The following is a 25,478-nucleotide window of genomic DNA, read 5'->3' as shown; positions in this document are numbered from 1 at the left end:
AGGTTAAGGTTATGGGCTTCATGGTGAGCGTAGAGCCTTGGTTTTTATAGGATGTCAGTGAAGCTTAGGAGGCGATTCGAGCATGGCAGTGAAATTACTGTGCTCAGATGCGTTGCTTCCGCAGGTTGGAGGGGATGTTTCCGAGTCAACATATGCCGACAAAGCCTGTAAAATGAAGTCAACATTCAAATCTGGTTTTCCCTCGCCAATAACACGTCACCTCAAATGATTAGTCTTCTTTTTCTATTGAATATTAATAAATATCTTCATATTTAGATAAATAAATCGGATATGATTTTGATTGAGCCATACATGACGAAGACTCGACCTTCCAACTTAATTTGTGGGCCCAAGCCCATCTGGGGCCTACTTTCTTGTGCCAATTCCGGTGTGGCCCACAAGCGCAAGTCGGTCAAATACCACGGGCCAGCGGACGATTCCTTCATCGGGGTAGCATCCACGGCAGGATCAGTGTGATGGACGGTCCAGATCTCGTGGACCAGTGAGCCCCACCGAGTGAGGCGGCTACCTAAAAGGATCGAAGCGGACGAGACGCGCCCCTTCTCTCTCTCTCCTCGATATCGCTTTGTAGTGAATTCTCCCCCGCCCGTCCTCCACCGCCTCCGATCGGTTCCCCCATCTGCATCAGGTAAGGGTTTCGTTTCCGATCTGATTCCAAGTAACTTTCAACTTCGATTTCCTGTCTTCACTCTAATTTATGTGGTTCGAAGTCAGTTTTGTTCCGGGATCTGTATGAGAGGTTCTGGTTCCTGTAAAGATTTGTGTTATTTGTGGTCATTTGGGAGGAAAATGGGTTCGTGGTTCGTTTTGTAAGATTATTTTCTTGATTCGCCCAGCGCTTGTGCTTTGTTAGGGAAACTGAGGAGTTTGAGAGCGAGAGGCTTCTAGAGATCGGCAATCATGTTTGCGCGTGCCCAGAGGAAGAGCGACAACACCAAGTACTACGAGATTCTTGGGGTTCCCAAGAGCGCAAGCCAGGATGAGCTGAAGAAAGCCTATAGGAAGGCCGCCATAAGGAACCACCCGGATAAGGGTGGAGATCCTGAGAAGGTGAGCCTTTTTTTTATCAAAATCTCTAAGTGATTCTTTTGTCTTCTGTTTCTGTTCACGGTAGTACTGTTGGTGTTTTCAAGAGACCATTCGTAGTTTTTTGCTTAATATGCCTTCTTGTTCTCTCGGACTTAATATCTCGTTATTAATGCATTGGATCAGTTTAAGGAATTGGCTCAAGCATACGAAGTTCTTAGTGATCCTGAAAAGAGAGAAATTTATGATAAATATGGGGAAGATGCACTTAAAGAGGGAATAGGAGGAGGCGGTGGTGGAAGTTTCCACAATCCATTTGAAATATTTGAGCAGTTCTTCGGTGGTAGCAGTTTCGGTGGTGGCAGTTTTGGTGGTGAGGAAAACTTTTTTGCAACTCCTTTTACTTTGCTATGTGATTTATGGATGATAAATTTATTAGATGTATTTGGCCTGAAGGTGGCAGTTCAAGAGGTCGTAGGCAAAAACGAGGTGAAGATGTAGTTCATTCCTTAAAGGTGTCTTTGGAAGACCTGTACAATGGGACATCGAAAAAGCTTTCACTGTCAAGAAATGCCTTATGCCAAAAGTGCAAAGGGTATGCATCGGCAATTTTGTCATATTTTGTCTGAGAACTGTCCGTGATGCTTATTAGTTTAATGGGAAATCAACTGTCAATTGTATTTGCTTTTTTATTCTAAGCTTGATATTAGTATTAAGTGCTATTGATTTAGCCAATGTAATTGCTTCACCTTTATACTAACTATCGACCGCCCAATGTGTTCATGCTTCTTAGTTGTACATCATACTCATTCTCTGAATCTATGTGGTTCATATTTTTAATTTTGCTGGAGTAGCAATGAGTATTGTTAAGTTTTAGCAAAATCAATGCATGTTCATCATCTAAAAAGTATACGAGCTCACTTGAAGCTCACTAGCTTCATTGATGTGCCTGTTAAGTGTCTAACCTTTCCAGAAAGCCAAATGCCTAAGAGGAAAAAGTTTTGTTATTTTGGGGAGATCACCCTTCACTGAAAAGGAAATGAAGACCAAGTATTTGGATTATGTTATAACATTTTGCTGGCTTCAGAGTTGGGCTTAGGGGAAAAGAAAAAGGAAAATTCAAAGAAAGAGAATCTAAACAAGAGTAACAGAGAGGTTGATGCCTACATAACAAATTACTTACCATGGAATCCTGACAAGCTCCTCCAGTTACTCTATGGATTTGTTTTACGTTGTGTGCCTTTGTTAACTAAGGCATGTGCTATCATCAGTGCTTTGTCCAAGCTTCAAGAACCTTGATGCTTCACTGCTCTGGCACCTTTGAAATTTGAACAAAATACAATAATTGGCAAAGATTACATGTCCTCAATGAAGTTCTAGGACCAAGATTATTTAGCATCACAATATCTATTTCCATGTTATTGATGATATAATCCCTCAAGCAATCATCTAACTCAATTATGATCATTGAGAACAAGACATTTGTTATTATGTGGCCTGTAAGGCATGCAATCAATCTTCTTGTTAGATTTTGAAAATTAAGGTAAATTTTGGCACTTGAAGCTATAAATGGGTAGCATCTTGCCTTTCTTAAAGAATTGAACAATATTTTTTAAATATTTTGGTTGTAAAGGGAAGTTATATTATACTTGTTAATGCATGTACCTATATCAGCAAGTAAACCATCTTCTAGCTAAAGTTATGTTCATGAATTGAGGCTGTTTATCCTAAAAAACACCGTACTATACATGTGTCTTTTGGTTATTCCGTGTGTCTGTTTAATTTGTCTAGTCATCCTGTCCTGAAACTTCTTTCTTTCTTTTTCATAATCTGATCTCTAATTGAGAATTTTGTGATCCATGATTTTATCCGTGGTGTAATTCAACATATGCTTCACATAATTTTGGTGTGATTCATGTCAGAAAACAGTCTTCTTTTGTTGATCTTTTTATCTTGCAAGGAGCAAGGATATCAAAAAAATGTTCTTGAAAAGTTCAACAGTCAAACAGTTGAACACCTTGTTATTTTGCACATTAGGAGGGGAAAAAGAAAAAGCTCTTTGTGTTCTTATATATTTTATAACTCATATGTTAGTGATATTTGCATGTATTTATGGATTTTTGTGATTTGCCAACGGCATCTAGGATTCCTTGTTGCCAAGTTAATGGATCTGCTTAGAAATGTATTGTGGCATTTGACTAGGATATTGCATGGAGATTACAACCGCCCCACTTTTGCTTTTTATAGTGTTGTGCTAAATTGAAGTGGTCAATGAGTGGGTTTTTTGAACTTGGTTGTTGTGCTTAAATGTTTAACAATGGGTTTAACGGCTCTGTTGTAGTGGAATTTTTAATGCAATTTGTTGGTCATATTGGATTGTTGCTGTTATCTTTCTTTTGACTTTAAGTATTGATCTCATCTTGACCTCTTATAAACATGGCAACAGTGACTCGGTTTGGCATTTTTGAATGGAATTACTCCTAAGAAAACTGTTTGATCTTGCACAACAAGATTTTGTTATTTAAGATATGAAAAATTCTTGAAGCTGAAATGAAGATTGATCTTCTGGTCAACTAAGATTGGGAAGGTACTGCACAATCCAGGTATCAGGATTCAAAGGACTGAAATGGATTTTGATGCTTAATTTTGAAGATACTATTGATCTTTGAAGTTTCCACATAATTGATGAAACATAGAATGTGTTGGGAAAATCTTGTATGACATATCTAAATATAAATGACAAGTAAGAGCTAAGTGGTAATAACTAGGTTAGTGACAGAAATACTCGGAGCATAGAATTGGATTCCATAGTGAAGTTAAATAAAAAGAAATATGAAAAGTGACGACCAGAAGGTAAGATAAAAGGATAGTCAGTGGAAGAGAGATGCATTTTGTGAGACATCTTGAACTACAGTTATGAGTTGGTGTCATGTCATTGATCATGAAACTTACACAAATCAGTAGCATATTACAACTGAGAGAAGAAAACAACATTCATTATGTCCATCCTTCATTGCAAATAAAAACTGAAGGGTATTAAAACTGAGGGGAGGACTGTGTATAATGTATAGAAGACCCTTTCAAGCAGAGAAGACAATTTTGGAATTGAAACCCTGAATGCAACAATGTCTTGTTATACAGATGAAACCAAAATAGGACTTAGATTTGGCATTGTACCTGCACCAACCATACATACGCAAATCATAATGGCTTAAAGCTCCCAAAAATCTGAAATCATCTAAGAGCACTGATTTACAACTCTTTCACAAAAGTACGGATGAGAAAGAAAGCATTTATAGTTGTGGTCATGGCAATTTTGCTGGTTGCAAGTTGGTCTAAGTTATCAAATTTGGATTTAGAAGTCATCCAAGAATTTTTCATTTACACATGAATAGAGGTTTATATGTCAATGTTATGTACCACAAAATTTGTGCATCAGAAATAGGGGTTTATGTCAGTTCCTTAAATCTAGGATCTTCTCCATTGAGTTGTCAGCATGAAATGAATTGTGAACACTAGTTTTTTTGTCCTTTCGTTTTTTTTCATGTCTTGTGATATAGCCACTTCTCTCCTTTTTTCTTATGAATAGAAGATGGTTTCCTCAAGAAGTTCCTCCCCTCCTTTCACAGGATAGAGTGGTGAACCTCTCCTTGACTTGTGTGTCCTTCTCTACACAACCTGACCTTTCACAGGATAGGAACAGACTATGTAACCTGTTCATGACCTCACTACTGCCTTCTCAACCTCTTTACTGACCTGGATGAATTTTCAGGATCAATTAACGACAACTTTATTCTCTTTGTAGTTTGTACTGCAAGTCTCATCTTTTACTCTTCCTAATTTTCTTCTCATCTTCTTTTCCTTCTTTTCTTCCCAGCAGATCACAGATCACTTGAGATTGAAAAAAAATCAGCTATCCCTATCACTTTGAACGATTTTATAGAATCTCTATAGCTAATCCCGGATCAGATCAGCCAATCCACTTTGGGTTCAGGTGATCCTAAGAATTACATAATGTATCTGACTATACCCAGCTAACTTGAGTGTTGATAGGTTTAGCCCTTAACTTTGAGTGCGACTGCTACCGATGCTCATCTTGAATCAATGGCGTAATTTTCCAAATATTGTACAAACATGAATAGGCATTTACTGGATCTGATTTGATCTGGCATCGAGTTTCTCAAAAAGATTCTAACATACCAGTGGTAATATTAATCATGTTTATTTCCAATAATGTTGTGATATAATGCTTTAGAAATTAACAGTTGTTCATTCAGACAATATGGAGATGGGTGTGAATGATTAGGTAGAACTATGTCAGAGTACATGTGGAGTGTAACTTCACTTTGGTCTGATCTTTCTTTTATTTGCTTCTTCTTGGTGGGAAGCAGCAATGCATATTTTATTCATATGTCTTAGCATATATATTGGCTGCATGGTTAGTTTCTACAAAGAATTGGGACCATTCAAGATTTTAAATTCTATGGATTCAGTTTATTCCCAAATATGATCATTATATTACCTAGAAGAATGAGATGCACTTTGTTTTATGTTTTCCATGAATCTATTTTTGTCTTTTGTTTAGTTCATCTGTAAGCTTGTTGATTATTTCAGAAAAGGTTCAAAGAGTGGAGCTTCAGGGAGATGTTATGGATGTCAAGGTACAGGAATGAGGACTGTAACTAGACAAATTGGACTAGGCATGATCCAGCAAATGCAGCACGTTTGCCCTGAATGCAGAGGCTCAGGTGCTATAGAATTTTCTCTCTCATTCTATATATATGTATATATATATATATGTATATATATATATATACATATATATATACATATACATATATATATATACATATACATATATATATACATATACATATATATATACATATACATATATATATACATATACATATATATATACATATACATATATATATACATATACATATATATATACATATACCTATACATATACATAATTACATATATATATATGTACATACCCATGGACAAATATGCTCTACCATAAGCATTTGTTTTTGTTCTGAGTATATTGTAAATAATTTTTAGGTGAGGTCATCAGCGATAAGGACAAATGCCCACATTGTAAAGGGAACAAAGTTATGCAGGAAAAGAAGGTCTTGGAGGTTCATGTTGAGAAGGGAATGCAACATGGTCAGAAGATTGTATTTGCAGGAGAAGCTGATGAAGCTGTAAGAAAAAAATCATGTGCCTCTAGTAATTTACTTTGTTTAGCTTTGAACTTCTTGTCGATTTAGGTTGTTTCCTTAAAAAATTCCATGCTTGTGTCCGTTCTCCCATCTACATGTATGTTTTTTGCCAGGCAATGTAAAATAAAAATGCATTACAGTGTCTCTGGTATTACATTCTGATTGTCCTTCTTGGCACTGTTGCATTTGTGCTTGTGGGGACTTGTGTTGACTAATATCTGAATATCCAAGTTGTTCCTAACATAAACATTACATTGAGGCTTCTGTATTCAATGCCTGCCTTTTTCTTTGGCAGCCGGATACAGTGACAGGAGATATAATTTTTGTCCTACAACATAAGGAGCATCCAAAATTCAAAAGGAAGTATGATGACCTCTATGTGGATCGGACACTTAGTCTGACAGAGGCACTTTGCGGATTTCAGTTTGTTCTGACCCATCTTGATGGCAGACAGTTACTTATCAAGTCAAGTCCAGGCGAAGTCATCAAGCCCGGTACACATCTTTTATTTATGTTGATTATAATTTCCTCTTGCTAATTCTTTTTCAGGTGTCTTAAGGTAGTCTATCACTTCGTTCTGTGGTCTAAAGTTTCATTTTCTCTCTCCAATTAGGTCAATATAAAGCAATTGATGATGAAGGAATGCCTCGTCATGGGAGGCCATTCATGAAGGGTCGCCTTTATATCCAGTTCAATGTTGAATTTCCTGAGACAGGAGTGTTTTCTCCTGATCAATGTCGTTCTCTGGAGAAAATTCTGCCACCAAGGCCAAGCAACCACATCTCAAACATGGAATTAGACGAGTGTGAGGAGACTACCATGTATGATGTTAACATCGAAGAGGAGATGAGGCGACAGCGCCTGCAGCGGCAGCAGGAAGCCTATGATGAAGATGAAGATGCGGCTCCACGTGTACAATGTGCCCAACAATAAATTTCTCTAGTAGCAATATGCCTGCCCCTGCTGCATTCTATACTTCAATAGCTTAATAGCCTTGGTGTTCTGTTCAGAGATAAATTTCACCTGTAGCAGGGATGTGTCAACAATATTAAATTGTGTTCTGTTGCATAATGCTTGAATTGACAGGTTGTTCAATTACTGATATAGTTGTCCAAGTTTGGATATAAAATAATATGTGACTAAATCCCTATTCTGTAGTATGACAGTTCTAGGAATTGAGTTTATCTTTTTTTTTCATTATTTTTATTTGCTTCGCTTCATCTTTTTTTTTTTTATCTCAGCATCGAGGCCTGCATAAGTATATTGGACAGACAGCTTCTGAGATGTGGCTTATGTGCCCAACATGCTCCTTTCTCAGTTTCTCCCTGGTAAGATATTTCGATTCTTTCTTCAATCTCCAGCAATTTATGTCATTAATAATCTCTTCGCTATGCTCTTTGAATTGATTGGTTCATTGAACTAATCGTTTATTTATCCTCAAATAATGATGAGAACAAGCATTGATACTAGTGATGGACTTGTTAACATCGTACATGACTCAAAACATGAGATACATACATTCTATGGTGATGCGTATCTATAGATACAACATGCGTATCTATCCAATGACCCCTTTGTAAGCAGTAAATTGACTATGTTTGACATTAGTGATTGCAAAGCATCTAAGCTCAACTAAACACTAATCTTAGATGTTAGTGTAAATCCTGTACGATAGTCATCAGAAAAAATAACTCGATAGAACAAGCTTCTTTCGAAAATACTTTATTGTATTACTAATGGGATAGTTTCAGATTTCGTTAATCAAGTTTTTTTTCTCGTTATTTGCTTTTTCACCAAAGGGAAAAGATTGGAGTCTTGTGATTGCGAAAGTGATAATTATTTCGATGATTCTAAAGAATCCACAAGAAATTGTCTATTAAATTTTTTGAATGGAAAGTGATAATGGTTTCGGTGATTCTGTAGAATCCACGAGGTATTTTAAGTAGTCGATAAAATTCTTGAAAGATTCTGACTCTCCCTTTGTGACCATATTAGGGTAAGAAAGAGAATTTACATTGAATCTTATTAAGATATAATTGATTGAAAATATGAGCTGTAAAATCTAATAAGATTTTATACATTCGGGTTCGGAGCTAATAGACTTGTTATGGGTGGTCAGTAAACGGGTAAAACAAATGGGTCGGGCGAAATCTGCGGACCGTTAGATTGGAGTCCAATCAAAGTCGTATAATTTGGTGGTATAACTTCTCTTCCACGTCAAACTTGATCGTACATCCCTACCTCTCTCTCTCTGTCTCTCTCGTCCAAGACAGAAGCACACGATACACGGGATCCATCGAAATCGATCCTTGGAAACCTAATTGGATCGGTCTCTGATCTCGTCGCTGTTGCTTTTGGTGTCTCCTCTCCGTTTCCTCCGTCCTCTGCTCGCCGCGAGAAGGGAACGAGGGGGGAAAGGAAGGTAGAGAGAGAGGATGGTGCTGACGCAGAGGCTGCACGAGGCTTTCAAGGGGACGGTGGAGCGGATCACGGGGCCCCGCACCGTCTCCGCCTTCAAGGAGAAGGGCGTCCTCAGCGTCTCCGAGTTCGTCCTCGCCGGCGACAACCTCGTTGCCAAATGCCCCACCTGGTCTTGGTTGGCCCTCTTCTCCCTCGTCTCCATATCTCTCCTTTTCGATTCGGTTTCTTACAACTAGGCTTGGTTTTGTTAGGGAGGCAGGCGAGACGAGCAAGAGGAAATCATACTTGCCCGATGACAAGCAATATCTGATAACGAGGAATGGTATGGCGGCCCTTTGTTGGCCATCTTGTTGAAGTTTTCTGATTAGTCAAATTAAAGATCCTTCCTTTTGCCCTTTTTTCAAGATCAGTGACCATATTTCGTGTTATTCAACTAGAAAGATGGAATTCTAGCACTTTATGTTCGATCGATCAATAATTAGCTTTGTTTACTTTGGTTCGCCCCTAGTGCCTTGTCTAAGGAGGGCTAGTTCGATGGAAGAGGAATACGATGCTGCAGGAGGGGAATTTCTTCTTGGTAACGATGATGATGATGATGACAGTGATGGCTGGTTGGCCACTCACGGAATGCCAAAAGGTGAGAGAGATTCATTTATTGGAATTGGGCATGGTCCTTAGTTTGTAATTTCCATCCCGGAACTTGAAAATTTGAGTTCTTAGAGACCAAGAGTTCTGAGGTGGAAGGATTGCCTTCCATGGAGTCTCTGGAGATAAGCAAAGGTGCGGCTATCAGGTCTATCCCTGCTTATTTTGGTGGTGAGGAGGAGGAAGACATACCTGATATGGAGGATTATGAAGATCCTGAAAACCTCATTGAAACAGATACGGCAAGTGCTCATGTTCATTTCTTATAAATTGTACTTGTTTTCTGAAACACCACTTTTCTTGTAAGATGGTCTAATTATTCACATAATTATGATGTTATATTTTTCATCATGAGCATGCACCTCCAATACGTAGGTTCATTTTGTTATCAGATTTTCAGTTACATATATATATATATATATATATATATATATATATATATATATATAGAGAGAGAGAGAGAGAGAGAGAGAGAGAGAGAGAGGGTGACATAGTATGTGCTAAATTCAGTGTGATTGAATTCATTGGAGAGGAAAGAAATAAAGCAAAGCAAACAAGGAATTCAAAAGGATTACTATTCATGTTACTGGACACCTGCACTAGTAATCAGCAGATCCTGTTTAATGATTGGTATTATAAGGAAACAGACACTGAATGTATGAAAATTTGTAGGAATCTTCAATTGGAATGCAGATGTTCGGTCAACCTGGTTTATATTTTTTTTTCTTTCTTTGTGTTATTGTTCCTCGCTTTAATCTAATGTTTTGTTGATAACTTATATCCATCCATCTCATCCACTCCCACAATACTAGACAATTATTTTTTATATTGTATCAATATTGCACAATAAAAAAAAGGGTGTACCCAATACATGAGGCTCCCACCAATGCAGAGTCTAGGGAGGACCAATGTATACAATCTTATCTTCAAATATTTAAAGGGTGTTCCTTACTGTTGTACCAAGGCCTGCCCTCTAACATTGCACAATATATAGCATAATTTTATGAAGATGATCCCTCATTAATAATATTTGGAATCCTACCCCCATGGAGTATGTAGTTTGTAGGTCAAAATATCCTGCTATTTTGGTCACTTTATACCTTGGTCCTGGCCTTAAGCTTCTTCAAAGTCTTCTGTATTAACTGTTTGTTGCTGGAACTTCTAAGCTAACTGTTGCATAGCATTCTTTATATCAGTTAAATGCTTTGTCGTTGTTATTGTTTTATTCCTCTCCTTTGCTCCATATCTATGGTTTTCTACAAATGTAATTTTCAGTCTTTGATAGTTTTGATTAACTGCAGGCCACCCTTAAGTCAACATATTTTGTTGCCAATGAACCTGAGGATGACAACATTCTTCGGACCCGAACATATGATGTTAGCATTACGTAAGTACTTTAGTGGAAGAAAGATTGTCCTTTTGACTCAAATAACTGACATATGTTTGCTATCTTTGGTGTTGTATGTCTTGCAAGCATTTATGCAAAAATCTTTTTGAAGGTAAGCTAACTTACTTGTATATATGAAATTAAGAATACTACATAAACATGGCATTTGGTTGCACATGGTCTACATAATTTGGCAGTCTGGGCTCTTTTCTTAAGAATGTGATTTTATGTCTTACCTGCAATCTGTTTATGCCGCACATTTAACTTAGTGACTTGCTGGTTTTGAATAGAGATAAAGTAGACCTCACTCTTTGATTCTTTAGAGGAAGAGTCAAAATCAAATTTCCTTGCACTCAAAGTCTTATACTCTTATTCAACAATGTGAACAGGCTAAAAGGCAAGAGACAGGAAAATATCTGGTAGGGTAAAGTCAAAAGAGAAGGTAAAATTGATATGATGACACTGCATGACAAAAAAGGATCTTATTTTGACTTATCAGACTTTATAAGCTCTTTTGGGTTTGTTTAATTTGGTGAAAGACAAAAATTGCCTTGTTAGATGGTGAACTAGGGAGAGAGCATTTTTATCTCATCTTGGCATAGCATGGTGCAGGTCATGCTATGCCACATTTATCATAGGCATAGTCAGATGCTCATGCCCATACATGGGAATGGTATTGGATAGATACGTTCCAAATTTAAACACCCCACCCTATTTTTAGTGGTATATCTTGTTCTCAATCCCTGGTTGCATTGTTTGTTCTTGTTTATGTAAGTGTAAGTTACTTTAATTATAATTTACACCCTTAATTTGCTTGAGAAGAATACAAGTGTATGATTAATTACATTACACTCGTCCTTTTAAAATCTATTATACAATCTTGTTGTAATTTTAATATACAGAATAAGCCAACCTTGTTTACCTTTTTCCTTTTTAGTCCAAGGGTCAGGATCAAGAAGTTCATAAGTTGGATTTTGTCTATGCATTATAAAACATGGTACTAACAAAGTAAGGGTTGTTGTTACATTTGAAGTTGATTAGACCATAATTATGATCTTATATAACTAATACTGCAATTTCATATTATATTATATATATATATATATATATATATATATATATATATATATTCTTTTGTTGTTTGTAATTTATTTTTTTAATTTGAATATCATTCATCATTCTTGTGATAAAGTTACCGTTAGTGGATTTTGATTATTGTGGATGACATGTTTGTTTTTGCAGGTATGACAAGTATTATCAAACTCCTCGTGTATGGCTTACTGGATATGATGAGGTAGTTCCACTATAATGATGCTTCTTCATGAAAGTTTAGATTAGTTATTTAAAGTAATTGTATGGCTTAATTTATTTTAGCTTCTACTTTCATAGTACATTGTCATCTTTATGGATTTAATAATATATACACAAGCATTTAGCAGTCTACTGTCAAACAATGTGATTCATGAAAACAACAATTTGCCAATTTCAAAATGTACTTTCTGTAGTTTGAAATTTTTTGCTGATTCCTGACTGGGGAACTCAAGTATTTTGAATTCTCTTGTTAAGATTGAGAATACTTTATTTTGGAACTTTTCTGGTGGACAGATCTAAAGCTGTGTCACATGATGTAGTTAACTTTCAGAAATAGGCACAGACAACTATTCTGTGTAGATGCTACTAGTATGATGTGATACATTCTAGGAAAGTTTCATTAATTTAATAAGTTGTGCTGCCGTTGTGGTGATTGTAACCGCACATGCTATTCTCAACAAATCTTGTACTCTCTGTGGCCTTCAGATTTATTTGTTTCTTGGTCGATATATGTTAAAAATATTAAGATATTAATGATAATCTGGAGCCTTTTTTACTAGGCCTTTGACCTTATGTTTTGTTATTCTGTTGCAGTCAAGGATGCCTCTGCAGCCAGAACTGGTGTTTGAAGATGTTAGCCAGGATCATGCACGGAAAACGGTGATATCACTGTTCTAAAATTTATTTCACGGCTGATTGGCTGTCTGTCACACTTGTTTTTAATTATTTGTCATGAATATCTCAGAGATCAGTTTATCCTTTAGCGTGATAAACTGACGTTATTGAGGTTGTGTTTGTGGATGAAAAAGTATTTGTGTTTATTCCCCAAACAATTCATCAGTGGCTCCAAAAAAATTGTATGTTCCTTCTGTAAAGATGGATGATGAAGATCCTACAGCCCAAAGTTTCTATATTTTTTTCATGGTATCAACTGTGTCCAATATGATAATGCCCAATCAATATTGGTAGCATCAAGTTTATCTGATTTTCACGGGTGTACCATATGATATTTTCCAGTGTAGTTATTGTATGTGTTGCATGTTTTAGTAGTGGGTATCTCATTACTGTGATGGTTTTTAATAAATGGTAGATCATTTAAAAATATATGTTTGGTTCTAGTACTATGTAACGATTTCATTGTACATAGATCATGTCTGGACTCCTTATTTGCTTGAATAAGGAAGTTCTGCATTAGCGATCATGTCCTAATGACTTTCACATGACATAGAAGCAAATGGCGACATAACATTCTCATGAATTAGTTGTCAGATTTTTTTCTCAAGGTATTTATTTCTCTGTAAGACCTAGAGTTTTCCGACATAATTTTGTCATCATTTTTCTTGGTACTTCAACTTCTTGCTTGACTTTCATTTGGTTATTAATTGCATCTTTTGGAAATTGACAGGTGACAAGTGAAGATCATCCTCACTTGCCCGGGAAGCATGCATCTGTACATCCATGTCGTCATGGTGCTGTGATGAAAAAGATCATTGATGTTCTAATATCACGTGGAGTTGAACCAGAAGTCGATAAGTAATGTTCTTTGCGATAGATACAGTCAGTAACTGAAATATAGAATCTTCATGCATCGAGGACCTTGTCATGTGATGTTTCCGAAAGTTGATAAGCCGTGCTTGTCAGCCTTTTGGTTCTATTTCCTCAAACTCCAATTTAGTACTGCAATTCCATTTATAATGTCGAAATGTGACATTATACGGCTACCATGACCATCTCCATTCTTTTGCAGATACCTGTTCTTGTTCTTGAAGTTCATCGCCTCGGTGGTTCCTACTATCGAGTATGACTATACAATGGACTTCGATCTTGGCAGTTCCAGCAATTGATAAGAGGTATGAACCTTGTTATCAAGTCAATATTCGGGCATATAGATAAATTGCGTCTGTAGGGCACAATGCATATAATATCATGTGATACTCTCAAACAAATTGGATGGTTGCCTTCAGGGATGAGAAGAACCAACAGAACGTGCATTGTCGGGACCTCTTATATCAAGAAAGCAGCATATGGCTTGTATTTAGAAGCTCGAAGCAATTGGACGTTGCAGTTTGTATGCCAGCCTTCTACTAGTCAACTGTACATTCTAAGATGCACATTTGTGTCTGGATAATATGACATCTTCTGCAGTCATGATTTCGATTTCCCTTTGTTGAAACTGAACATGTTTAAGTCTTCTATATCAGTATGTGACGTACTTGTGCAGGTTGTCAACACTAAAAATTTGGTTCTGACTACAAGCAGTGTGCATATGCTCGACAAGCTTTTATTGGAGTGTCTCAACAATTCTAGCTGTGCTATTCTATTTATTTATTAGTAGTTGGAAAGTGGGCATGATTTTGATGAATCAAGTGATGGCCCTCATCCTAGTTTCAGATTAGTTTATCGAATTGGTGATCTCGATTCCTTCAAATTTGAAACTGATGATTTCAATTAATTTTGATTCCGAATCTTTTTTGTTTATTTTAATTATAATTTTTAATTTTTTTTAAAAAAAGTTAATTAATTAATTATTTATTTATATTGAAGTCATATCGGAATTAAATCGGCATTTTGGTTCGATTCAGAATCGCTCATGTGATTTGATTTTAATTCTCGACCGGTTCGTCGAATCGTTGTTGTGATTTGATTTTAATTTTGGACCGGTTCGGGTTCGATTCGAAGCTTAGTGGGATCATGACACCCTCGCTACAGATGTATTTGATCGAACACCTGGTGGTCAATGCTTTCGTGTCTTGTTGCCATCCGCACCGAACCTATAGCTGACCGACTGACGTCTATATATGTACTTAACCCTGACGCCACAATGGTGCGTTGCAAGCGATAGAAAGATGGGTCGACGATGCTTGATCGGACACTGCGTGCTTCTCCTCGGCCTCATCCTCGCCATCGTCCCGTTCGTCGCCTCCGAGGTAAGCTTCCTCTTGACCTGAGATCTGAGATCGTGTTGTGTCTGCGTGCGTGTGTGAATGATGTGATCTGATGGAGTGGCACAGGAGGAGGATGAGTGCGTGTACACGGTGTACGTGCGGACGGGGTCGGTGTTCAAGGGGGGGACGGACGCCACCATCGGGCTGACGCTGGGGGACGCGGCGGGGCGGGAGGTGGCGGTGGCGGACCTGGTGGCGTGGGGCGGCCTCATGGGCCCCGACCACGACTACTACGAACGAGGCGCCCTCGACGCCTTCAGCGGCCGCGGGCCCTGTGGCCTGGCCACGCCGCTCTGCCGCCTCAACCTCACCTCCGACGGCGCCGGCGCCCACCACGGCTGGTATTGCGAGTACGTGGAGGTCACCGCCACTGGGCCCCACACCCTCTGCTCCCAGACCCTCTTCTACGTCCGCCAGTGGCTCGCCACCGACGCCCCGCCCTACCGCCTCTACGCCACCGTCGACGGCTGCGCCCAGCCCGAGGCCGCCCCCATCTCGGATCACCGCCGCCTCGTCGTCGGCTCCCAAACCGACTCTTCTTCCTCCTCCTCCTCCTCCTCCTAAAGCCCGATCTCGAGATCTCGTTGCCTGTTTCCGTTTTGGCTTCCTTGAGTTGTCTGTGTGTGGCTCGTTTCTGCAACGAACATCTTGACCGCAGTTATCGTGTGATCCTGGAATAACGAAGAAGAACGATCGATGATGTGTTCTTTGATATGCTTTCCTCTGATTTCGCGAGTGCTTCATTTATTTTCCTTCTTATTTTATTCCATTTTTCTGGATGGTTGATCTCAGCAATGGTGTAATGTCCCAATGCATCAATCTGTGTTTCAAGTGGTAGGAAGGGAAGACCCTAATTTTGGCTTTGCATTCCGCGTCGAGGGAGAAGACATCCCCGCATGCCATATGTTTGGCCGTGGAGGACCAAAATATAACGAGCACACATGAAGTTCGACCATGATTCTATCAAGTTTGATGCTACGTTGTGCAGTTATCAAGTTCGTGTCGAAGTTCGCTATACTGTATCGTACCGACATTTCGAAAACGTTTCGAGCTTGATACGATATGGTACCGATATACCGGGTGATACATCAGGACGTACCGAGCACGTCCTGGTGTACCGAATATTTTTTACCTTGGTCCGTGCTAACGACTAACCGATTAGATAAAAAGAACAACTCGGATTAGATGATAATGACTAGCCACTTATTATGTGCTATCATCTATTGATAATGCGTTTTAATGCAGACAATATTCAATTTTAGTAGTGTCATACTAATTTTGAAAGTGAGTTTAATATTTCATTTCAGACGGCATAATAGCCTTTTTATACATTGTGATGGTTTTCATATATATATATATATATATATAGTCTCCTTTTCCTTTGCAAAAGAACAAAGAAGAAAGATAGCAAATTGCTATGCATATAACAAGCAGGGTCATGAAATAAGGCATTCTGCCGACCAGCCACTGGCATTAGAACATCACAAGAAGTAGCAGAAACAAGTTTCTTAAACGGATACATCCAGAAAAGTTAAAAGTCTAAACCATTCGAAAACAAGAACAAAAATGAGAGATGGGTTCACGGTGATGCTGCAATCTCAGCATTTTCTATTCTCTCCAGGAATGCTAATCATTTGTATGATGGAACCTAAGTATACCGTAGAGCTTGCACCACTAAACAGAGCGCTGGTTCGCAGAGACTCCCGAATCATGACCCTCATTAGCAGCCATTTCCTGCGTAGGAGGTGGATTGATGACGCTCGGCTGCGTTTCGACATTATCAGAGAGATGACCTCTCATTTCGCGATGCTCCTGGCAGATGGCACACCAGTGCATGCAGCAATGCACCATGCAAGGGTCACATGGAGAGTTCTGCAATCGAATAACAAGATCGATGATCAACAACACAAACAAATGCAGGAGATTGTTTTCTAGCCCATCCATCATAAAAAAGATCAGAAGATGAGACTTTAGTTAATCAAAAGTAGATCAAATAATCCAGCCATCATATATCTGAGAATGCAGCGAATGTGGTAAGATACAAGCAAGAAAATGCCATCAGACTAGCACAATTCTGTAGCCATCTTAAACCATTACTTCCCTTCCTGCATAGATCATGTTAAAATTATCTTTAAGTTTTTAGAAATAATCAAATGACAGATACAAATATCGCTATTAAAATGAGGTGTTTTCTTAATGAAATTTGGTGAGGTCTCATTTCTACATGTGGTGACTTGCAACAGTTACAGCAATTATACAACTTCATATGTCTTCTTACGTAAAGGATCATCGGACCTACAGAAAAGAATCAAGCTTCCCAACATAACTCGCATAATAAAATTAATCTTTAGGCTTACACTAATGTTGAACAAAGAATATCTGGGGAATGAAAAATGCAGATAAGAAACATCTTTGACCAATCTGCATAAATTATAATTGATTAAGCACCCTTATTCATATTCAGCTGAATAAAAGTGATTCAGATATATACTACATCTGAATTTGCAAAAAACGAATCATCTCTTGGACTTGTGATTGCATAACTATCAAGTACACTTGAAAAGTGAGCATGTATGATTGTTGATGTTGCAGGCAAAGATTTAGAATTATCATCACACATATATCTAGGGCCAATAATGAAATAATTATGTGTCAGAAGTATATATACATAATAAATCATTTATAGCATGTTGGAAATCAAATCAGTGCACTGGAAAGGAAAAATTCCATGAACTAGCAGACGGCATTAACGTAACAAGCTAATACTTATAAATGAAAAACATTGCCAAGCCACTAGGAAGTGAAAGTTGGACATAAGTTGCACGATGAGACAACAAAAGACCATTTAAGAAGAATTATTAGTCATGAAAGGTTGGTTAAAAAAGAACCATGTGGCATAAATCATGTGACATGACAACCAAACTTGCATGATGTAGATCTTGAATGGCATCTAACATTCACAAAAACAAATCCCATGTCGAGAGAAAGGATAATTGGAACAGATGTATAAAGATATTAAGCAAAAAGATTGTGATGGTGGTATATGCAAATTGCTTCACCGAGGCAAAATAAGCAGCGGCAGAAATGTTCTATTGTACTCTCAGTGGTCTCAGTTAAAAAATGTAAAAATTCTTTTGTTATGAGAATTTAACAACAGAAAATACATGGAAAAAAAATCCAGAAAAAAGAAACAAAAGTGTTCACCTTGAGATGGTACTTCTTCTGCAGTGATTGACGAAAAATACCAGTGTAAATACCACACATCCACCAAGAGAACATTAAACATTCTCCAATCAAGAATGAGGTTCTTGGGTCAACACCATGGAATGCTGCTGTAGCAACTGCCAATGCAATTCCACCTTCGACAAAAACAGCATGACATGCACAAGGAGTAGTCCATGGTATATCTTCTTTAAGTCTCTCTACATTGTGCCCAAACAAGACACAAGGACAGAACAGCCCGGTCCAACCTACCATCAAAAAGTACCAGAATTGTAGTTTGATATGGTACCATACAGGTCCAAGTCATATGAGTGTATGCGGTACAGACCATTATTTAATCCTTCTTTTAACTATTAAAATACCCTAACCTTCGTTAATAACTTCAAAAAAAAAAAGATTTGACAATGTGATGATAATCTATCAATAAGGATTGAAATCTAAATTCAAGTGCATAGCTCAAAGCGATCAGAGATGTTCATCTATCAATTAGCTAGATAATGTTAGCAGACTTCGAAAGGAAAAAAATCGAAGGTAATGCAAATTCAAAGAACAGAGATATAGTTGAAACAAAAAGTTAATGGTATGTTTATAAAGCTCTGCTTTTGTGTTTCACCCAAATTCAATATAGGCTGATATATAAAGCAACAACAAATGACTGATATCCAATAGTCATTTCACTCATTTGTGATCCAAGCAACAATTTGGTAATAGTCAAGCAAAGTATAAGATTGTTAATCAGATGTCTTAATGTCAAAATTAACCCCTCATTTCAAATTATGATATGTAATCTACACAATGTTTGGCAGCATATTGCATGACCATGACCTTCATCAACCAAATGACAACAAAACCAAAGTTTCCTATAAATGCGGGATCAAAGATGATCTAACTTGTGTTTTTGATTTTCCGATGGAAAAGAAGGCTTCAGGTTTATGTTTGCAAGCCAACAATTCATGCACAGTTATACGAGACCCAATACCAACCAAATAGATCTTCGATCTTTTTCAATCTCATTTCTTCTTCCAAACAAATATGAGGATTTAGATAATACAGGAATGATCCACATGGGTCTCAGGCTCCAGGAATTAGGTTACCATTCTTTAGTTACTTAGTCAGTATATATGGATTGTAGCTACCTGTAATACATATTGCCTCTGCTGAGGCATGACTCGCACCATTCTACTGACATGGCAACATATTTGATTACATTAGCTGAAGAACATCTACGAATTTTCCTACTATCAATGCAAGGATTGTCCCGCTTTATTGGCAATCGTCGGCATAGGATGAAAGCGTGTCATACCAGAAAGGTATTAGTGTGCCCCATGCCAATCCTTCCATGAAATGGCAATCCTTCCAACAGGGCATTCGGCCAAACTCCAAACACTAGTAAACTAACTATACAAGACATGCATGCTAGTCTTACTGGTGTTCTTGAGAAAAATAAACCCTCATGCAAAATTATCGACTACTTCAGGCTAAAACCTACATGTTTATCTTATTAATCATATCACATTTCTCGAAGCCGAACCAAAAGATTGCATTTTGAAATGTTGACATAAAGGAAGAAACCAAGCTCACAACTCTCGGCATCCTCGGCACATCCACAAATCCCGGTTGTCCAGTGTTCATCCGCCGGTGGCTGGTAGCTCTCTGGCAGAGGTTGCCCACATTCAATACATTTCTGAATCTCCAACTAAGACAACAAATCCAGCAACACGAATCTTAGAAGACTGAATGTCGTCAACATCTCGTAACCCAGATTGGGTTCCTTGAACAACATCGGATGTCATGAAAGAACCAAAACCGAAATCTCATGAACTGGGGCAAACCTGAGGGACGCGAATGGGCTGGTTGAGCTCTCCGGGACGGATCTCCTCCATCGGCGCATCATGGATCTTGTTCAGTTTCACGTATCTCGACGTCACCGTTTCCTCCGCCATCGTTGCAGATCAAAGGGATCAAAGGACGATCGCAAAGAAGACCTAGGAACAAGAAGAAGCGATCCAAAACCCGACGGATTTCTGCAGTCAATTTGGATAGACGGATTCCAGATCTAGAAGATCGGAAGAAACCATAAGACGAGAGAGAGAGAGAGAGGCGACGTCTTCTTCCCAAGTGTAGCCTCGAAAGCAGGGGGGGAAAGCCTCGTGGAGGAGGAAGCGTCCCTTGGAAAAAATAGAAAACGTTTCCGACGTGGCATTCCAACGGAAAGCGCGCGACGGTGATGTTGAAAACGTTTTGCTTTGTGGTTTACGAAGTTGCCGACCGCGATTGAATTCTGCAGCGTCCGTTGTTCGAAGAAAACGTTTTCCGGAACAACATTTTGCTATCTGCAACACTGGTTCAAGAAACGTTTTGGGAGCAGTGCGACATACTTGTGTTTCATTAAGAGGATCGTCTTCAATCTATGTTGTCATCCCAATGCGGAAGGAATGAACGGTTAAGATATGCTCCGCACGTCTCATCTTCGTAGTGCCGTCGAAGTGAAGTATTTTATAGAGTAAAAATAACCAATTTCTTTCACTTTATATGCATACAAACATCACTTTGGTGACAAAGCTGTTCATCTTTTTCAAGGCACATCAGCTGAGGTTTAGCAGTTCCATGGAGTCCTCTATTTGCTCAGCTTCACCCGATACTTCTCTCAGCAGGTTGTGCACTCCATCCACCCATTTCTGCTTGCTGACACTATTCTCACACTCGAACTCTATCAGACCTTGTGCTGTTCTCAGGCCAAAGTAGCATCTTTGTTCAGCACATTCTCTTGCACGCCCAGACCATGCTGGAATCCCATCATACAGTCCATAAACAACACCTGGGTTATCAGAGTTCTTGTCAGATAATGCCGGAGCAGATGATTGGAATTTGAGGTGCAGAACACTTACTCTTTTTCTTCTTTGAAAGTGCACCTCCTATGTGCTTGCTCTTGAGCTCTACCATGACCTGGGAATTGTTCCCGCTTACATTAGCACAGATGAGATCTTTGAGAACAAGCAATAGCCATGCTTCGGACCCTTTACCTGCGACTTCTTGTTGATGTAGACTGACACTCTCTTCCAGTGTAAAGTTCCTGCAAAGTGAAATGAATCTTGTCTCTCATTGTTGCACTATTGTGTAAATTTGATCTTGGATTCAGAAGATTCCCAGCTTGATACCTTGTTCGGTGCGTTTGAGCAGCTCGCCTTCTTTGCGCCAGATATCTGGGTTGCCACGGTGACCCTTCTCGTAAGGGATGACAGCAGCATTGTTCCTTGCTTCTCTTTGCGATCTCGACTTCAATGCTGCCGCTGCACGTAGTGCTGTTAAGGTGAATTAAGCAGAGCAATTAACAGAGAGTCTTGTTAATCTCAGCAGCTTCTTGAGTAGGATTTAAGCTTCGAACCTGTTGCTGCTGCAGCAGTGAGCGTCATCAGATCACCGGCTGTTTTGACATCTACCGCTGACCGGATTGCAGAAGCCAGATGCTGATGACCAGCTCCAGCTTGGTCTGCAATCTCTACACAGTGCGACGCCAAGATCTCGGTGGCAGAGGCCATGGCGGCACTCATTTTCGAGGGCCGGTTCTCCGAAGTCGAGGCCGCAGTAATGGCAGCAACTGCTGCAGCCACTCCAGCCACGGATACGGCGGCATGGACTCGGGCTTTCTCGGCACGAGCTTTCTCCTTGCTCTTCGCTTTGGTTCGATTGGTTTCCATGTGGTGAAACCATTTCCCGATCGTTGCATGGTGGGTAAGTATGGAGTTTATGCCTCTGCGTGGCTGCAGAACGTTGACAACAAATCACCACTGGTGAGGTGACAGTGAAGCAAACGACTAGCCTTAGGATTGGATGCTTAAGCTGGTGAATTCATCGAACATATAGCTACAGAAGATTAGCTTACTCGCTTGCTAGTGCTCTGAGGAGATCCGGCAGCGGCAATCACCAGATTCTCCGGTATCATCATTTCCGGCAACTGATCCACCACGAAGTTACTCTTCTTATTCCCAGCCAGAAGAGCTTTCGATATCTCGGACGCCGACACGCTCCACGACCTCGACAAGAACTCCATTGGCTCGTGCGGCGTCTGCGGCGGAGGTATCGCTGGCATCTTCAAGCCACCCTCCAACGTCTCCTCCTCCACTTCTGCTACTAAATCTTGCGAGATATACATCTCGTCTTTCTTCTTTCTCCCCCACAAGTATCCCTTCTCCATCTCTTCAACTGCTCTATCAGTGCTCTTCTTTCCTCGGACGTCACTTCGGACAGACGCGCGTGCATATATATAAGAAGGAAGTCCGCACGGAGCACAAGAAGGGGGACCAGAGGTGGACAGTGGACAGCCTCCTGCACTCCTTTTGCTGCGACTGTTTCCTGCTTTCTTGTTACTGTTGCGATGCAGTCCCTGTGCCCATCTTTGTACTCTGGGTTAATGATGAACTAGAGTTCACGGGACTGCGACGAGAGAGAGACAGAGACCTCGGCGACAAGTGTTCCTGGTTACCCGGCGCGGCTCGTGCGCTGCCCCGCGATTCCCCACACCTTTGTTCTGGTCTGAGTTCAGCCGTTGGCGAAGATACACGAAGGAATCAGCAGCGACGGCATTTCCGAGCTTTTACGTCCGTTTGTGTTCTTCAAGCGTTTGGTGATGCAATGCAACGAGACTTTCGGTGAACGGTTGGCAGGTTAACGAAGATCTGCCGTCGGTGCCTCTCTTCTTCATCAAGAACTTGCTCTGTACTGTATCACAATCTCCATGAGATCGGAAGTGCAAGGTTTGCCTTCTTCATATGCAAAGAACAAGAGGAGACGCCGATATCTTCTAATAGGTGAATCATGTTACTGCAATGAAGGCAACACACTGCAAGAATTTTCTATCTTTAATTGGTCTCCCTTCCGCTCACTCTCGAGCACGTTTGAACAACAATGATTGGGTTGTGGCCAACCCACGTCGAATGACAGCATACATCATCTTGCTTTCTGCTTTTTGAGTGCAAACGGATGCGCGTGGGGAGGAGGCGTGACTTGCTCTTCCTCATTGACACGACTTGCCTTGCATGCAGCGCTGAGAACCGACCTCAATGAGTTTAACGCGCCCATTGGAGTTTTCTATGGCGGATCACACGTACAGTATTGTGTTTGAGGAATTGACTGACGACTCGACCTGTGACAAAAGTGCTTCTAGAGGATAAGCTCGGCATCTCGATCATCATCTTTCCCCCTTGCCTTTGCCTTTGCCTGTGAGGAAGAGCTCGTCTCCTGGTGACTTCTTTCGTATCACTCTTGGGAAACCATTATAACCTCTCTCTCTCTCTCTCTCTCTCTCTCTCTCTCTCTCTCTCTTTCTCGTATGGAAAAACTAAACATTGAAGAAAGTGATTAGAATTAAGGAAACATATGTTTGACCAATTTGTCCAATTTTGACTCCACAACCCACAACATACAACATTGAAACTAAGGATAGCGAATACACCTTCACGAAGACCGGTTATGTACTTTTATATGTACATATTATTATTACAAGCAGATAAAGTAAGACACAGAAACAAGACGCAGGAGGATGACGCCAACCCGACTCGACGACAGCTTTACAGCTTACGGATAGTCCTGCGCCGCGACCGCCTCGTAGGAGCCGATAAAGATGTCGCCGTAGATGAGCCCGGCCAGTCCGCCGCCGAGCAGCGGCCCCACCCAGTAGACCCAATTGCCGGAGAAGTCTCCGCTGGCCACCGCGGGGCCGAAGGACCGTGCCGGGTTCATGGAGCCGCCGCTGAAGGGCCCGGCTGCCAGAATGTTGGCCCCGACGATGAACCCGATCGCGATGGGCGCCACCGTCCCCAACGGCCCCTTCTTCGGGTCCGCCGCCGTGGCGTACACCGTGTACACAAGCGCGAAGGTGATGACCACCTCCATCACCACGCCTTCCAGCTCACTCATGCCGGCCGCCACGCCGTGCGTCGGGACAGCCTGCGGACAGAAGGCGACCTCAGTGAATGGAGACCTCGACAGGTGATCGACGGACACATGGGGTGGTAGAGTATGCGGTGTCGCTTACCATGCCGCCGGTGACGAACTTGAGGAGGAGGCAGGCGACGGTGGAGCCGAGGAGCTGGGCGATCCAGTAGAAGACGCCGGTGAGGAGGGTGATGTGCCCGCCCACGGCGAGCCCGAAAGTGACAGCCGGGTTAAGGTGGCCACCGGAGATGTTGGCCGCCATGGAGACGCCGACGAAGAGGGCCAAGCCATGCGCGAGGGCCACCGCAACCAGGCCCGCCGGATCCAGCGCTGCACCAGACGTCAACTTACCTGCATGCAAAAGCGTTACGTTGCTCCGCTCTTGGAACTCCATGTTCTACAAGAACACGTATGAGATACCTACCATATGCAATGGCGGAGCCAACGCCAGCGAACACGAAGAGGAGGGTGGCGATGAACTCAGCAAGATAGGCCTTGAGAGACCCCGCGCTGAAAGAGTCGCCGAGGCTTCCCAATGTGAGCTTCACCATGTTGTGTCACCGCTGGACTCGAGCACACGGAAGCGATGGATGCATGGGACTTTATATGCGCATGAACTGATCCCCGGCGCGGCCGATCATCAAACCCAATGACTTGGCGTAGTTGCAGGGGCGTTAGAATAATATGGACGGTGACAGCTAATAAGGAGAGGCTTAATGTTGTTAATAGCCGCTCTAATTATGATTAGTAACCGACCAACCGCCCTGCTTTATATTTATTGGGCATAATGGAGGTGAGGACAGCAACAGTCCAATTTCCTCAGACAAGTTTGATGTAGAACGGTGAAATGAGATTCACCAAAAGAATGTGATGACATTTTGTTCCTTATTTATAATTAATTTAATGTGAAGGCAGAATTCAAATTTCATAATATTTATATTAATTATCAAGAGATTTACTATTGAATTAGCTTAATGCATATTAATATTGGTAATATTGGTAACTTCCGCTGCCAAAAATGTTCTAGAAATAGTTTTGCACGTTTAAGTGCAAAATGAATATATATAAAAGTTTTGGAGGATATGTCAGACATTTTACATAATATTTGGGAGTGGTTGGTGGTTGGTGGTGCGCTTTCTGTTGATCATCGGAGTGATTAGGTGTAGATTCGTAACTCAGCTCTAAGAATTATTTGGCATTATATCAAACTAATTAATCATCTCATTGGAAATCTCATATTACTTTTATATTCTCCATCACAAAAGGGATATGCAATTATAATAGTTTGTGTCCTATTTTTGTATTGCATTGCTTAGTCCACCAAACCGGCAAAAC

The 25,478-nt window shown here is 40.3% G+C and overlaps 6 protein-coding genes across 6 annotated transcripts; 3 read left to right on the top strand and 3 right to left on the bottom strand.

Moving 5' to 3' along the window:
• Window positions 1-505: 505 nt before the first annotated feature.
• LOC103970399 (chaperone protein dnaJ A6) lies at window positions 506-7,438 on the top strand. The gene is made up of 8 exons (XM_009384164.3): window positions 506-649; window positions 875-1,071; window positions 1,234-1,420; window positions 1,504-1,642; window positions 5,662-5,795; window positions 6,118-6,260; window positions 6,574-6,772; window positions 6,892-7,438. Exons 2-8 carry the CDS (start codon window positions 922-924, stop codon window positions 7,209-7,211), a joined length of 1,272 nt encoding a protein of 423 aa, XP_009382439.2. The 5' UTR covers window positions 506-649; window positions 875-921; the 3' UTR covers window positions 7,212-7,438.
• A 1,058-nt stretch (window positions 7,439-8,496) lies between these two features.
• On the top strand, window positions 8,497-14,326 carry LOC135652117 (autophagy-related protein 3-like). The gene is made up of 10 exons (XM_065172834.1): window positions 8,497-8,874; window positions 8,951-9,021; window positions 9,208-9,336; window positions 9,420-9,586; window positions 10,646-10,731; window positions 11,974-12,025; window positions 12,637-12,702; window positions 13,448-13,575; window positions 13,790-13,892; window positions 14,007-14,326. Exons 1-9 carry the CDS (start codon window positions 8,714-8,716, stop codon window positions 13,884-13,886), a joined length of 957 nt encoding a protein of 318 aa, XP_065028906.1. The 5' UTR covers window positions 8,497-8,713; the 3' UTR covers window positions 13,887-13,892; window positions 14,007-14,326.
• A 500-nt stretch (window positions 14,327-14,826) lies between these two features.
• LOC135652118 (PLAT domain-containing protein 1-like) lies at window positions 14,827-15,699 on the top strand. The gene is made up of 2 exons (XM_065172835.1): window positions 14,827-14,969; window positions 15,054-15,699. Exons 1-2 carry the CDS (start codon window positions 14,841-14,843, stop codon window positions 15,549-15,551), a joined length of 627 nt encoding a protein of 208 aa, XP_065028907.1. The 5' UTR covers window positions 14,827-14,840; the 3' UTR covers window positions 15,552-15,699.
• An 803-nt stretch (window positions 15,700-16,502) lies between these two features.
• Window positions 16,503-20,301, bottom strand: LOC103970396 (cell number regulator 6-like). The gene is made up of 4 exons (XM_009384161.3): window positions 20,042-20,301; window positions 19,791-19,905; window positions 18,192-18,457; window positions 16,503-16,859 (listed from the first exon to the last, which is right to left on the bottom strand). The coding sequence occupies exons 1-4, from the start codon at window positions 20,150-20,152 to the stop codon at window positions 16,662-16,664; spliced, it is 690 nt and encodes a 229-aa protein (XP_009382436.1). The 5' UTR covers window positions 20,153-20,301; the 3' UTR covers window positions 16,503-16,661.
• A 425-nt stretch (window positions 20,302-20,726) lies between these two features.
• Window positions 20,727-22,398, bottom strand: LOC135652927 (VAN3-binding protein-like). The gene is made up of 6 exons (XM_065174269.1): window positions 22,093-22,398; window positions 21,595-21,970; window positions 21,368-21,511; window positions 21,233-21,282; window positions 21,098-21,155; window positions 20,727-21,027 (listed from the first exon to the last, which is right to left on the bottom strand). Exons 1-6 carry the CDS (start codon window positions 22,360-22,362, stop codon window positions 20,795-20,797), a joined length of 1,131 nt encoding a protein of 376 aa, XP_065030341.1. The 5' UTR covers window positions 22,363-22,398; the 3' UTR covers window positions 20,727-20,794.
• Window positions 22,399-23,588: 1,190 nt separating this feature from the next.
• LOC103970395 (probable aquaporin TIP2-1) lies at window positions 23,589-24,731 on the bottom strand. Its single transcript, XM_009384160.3, has 3 exons — window positions 24,568-24,731; window positions 24,244-24,494; window positions 23,589-24,155 (listed from the first exon to the last, which is right to left on the bottom strand). Exons 1-3 carry the CDS (start codon window positions 24,692-24,694, stop codon window positions 23,784-23,786), a joined length of 750 nt encoding a protein of 249 aa, XP_009382435.2. The 5' UTR covers window positions 24,695-24,731; the 3' UTR covers window positions 23,589-23,783.
• Between the last annotated feature and the right edge of the window lie 747 nt (window positions 24,732-25,478).

Source organism: Musa acuminata, chromosome BXJ3-11 (assembly GCF_036884655.1).
Source record: "Musa acuminata AAA Group cultivar baxijiao chromosome BXJ3-11, Cavendish_Baxijiao_AAA, whole genome shotgun sequence".
Lineage (NCBI taxonomy): Eukaryota > Viridiplantae > Streptophyta > Magnoliopsida > Zingiberales > Musaceae > Musa > Musa acuminata.
The sequence above is the reverse complement of the archived record's forward strand: the minus strand, read 5'-3'. Positions and strand labels throughout refer to the sequence as shown.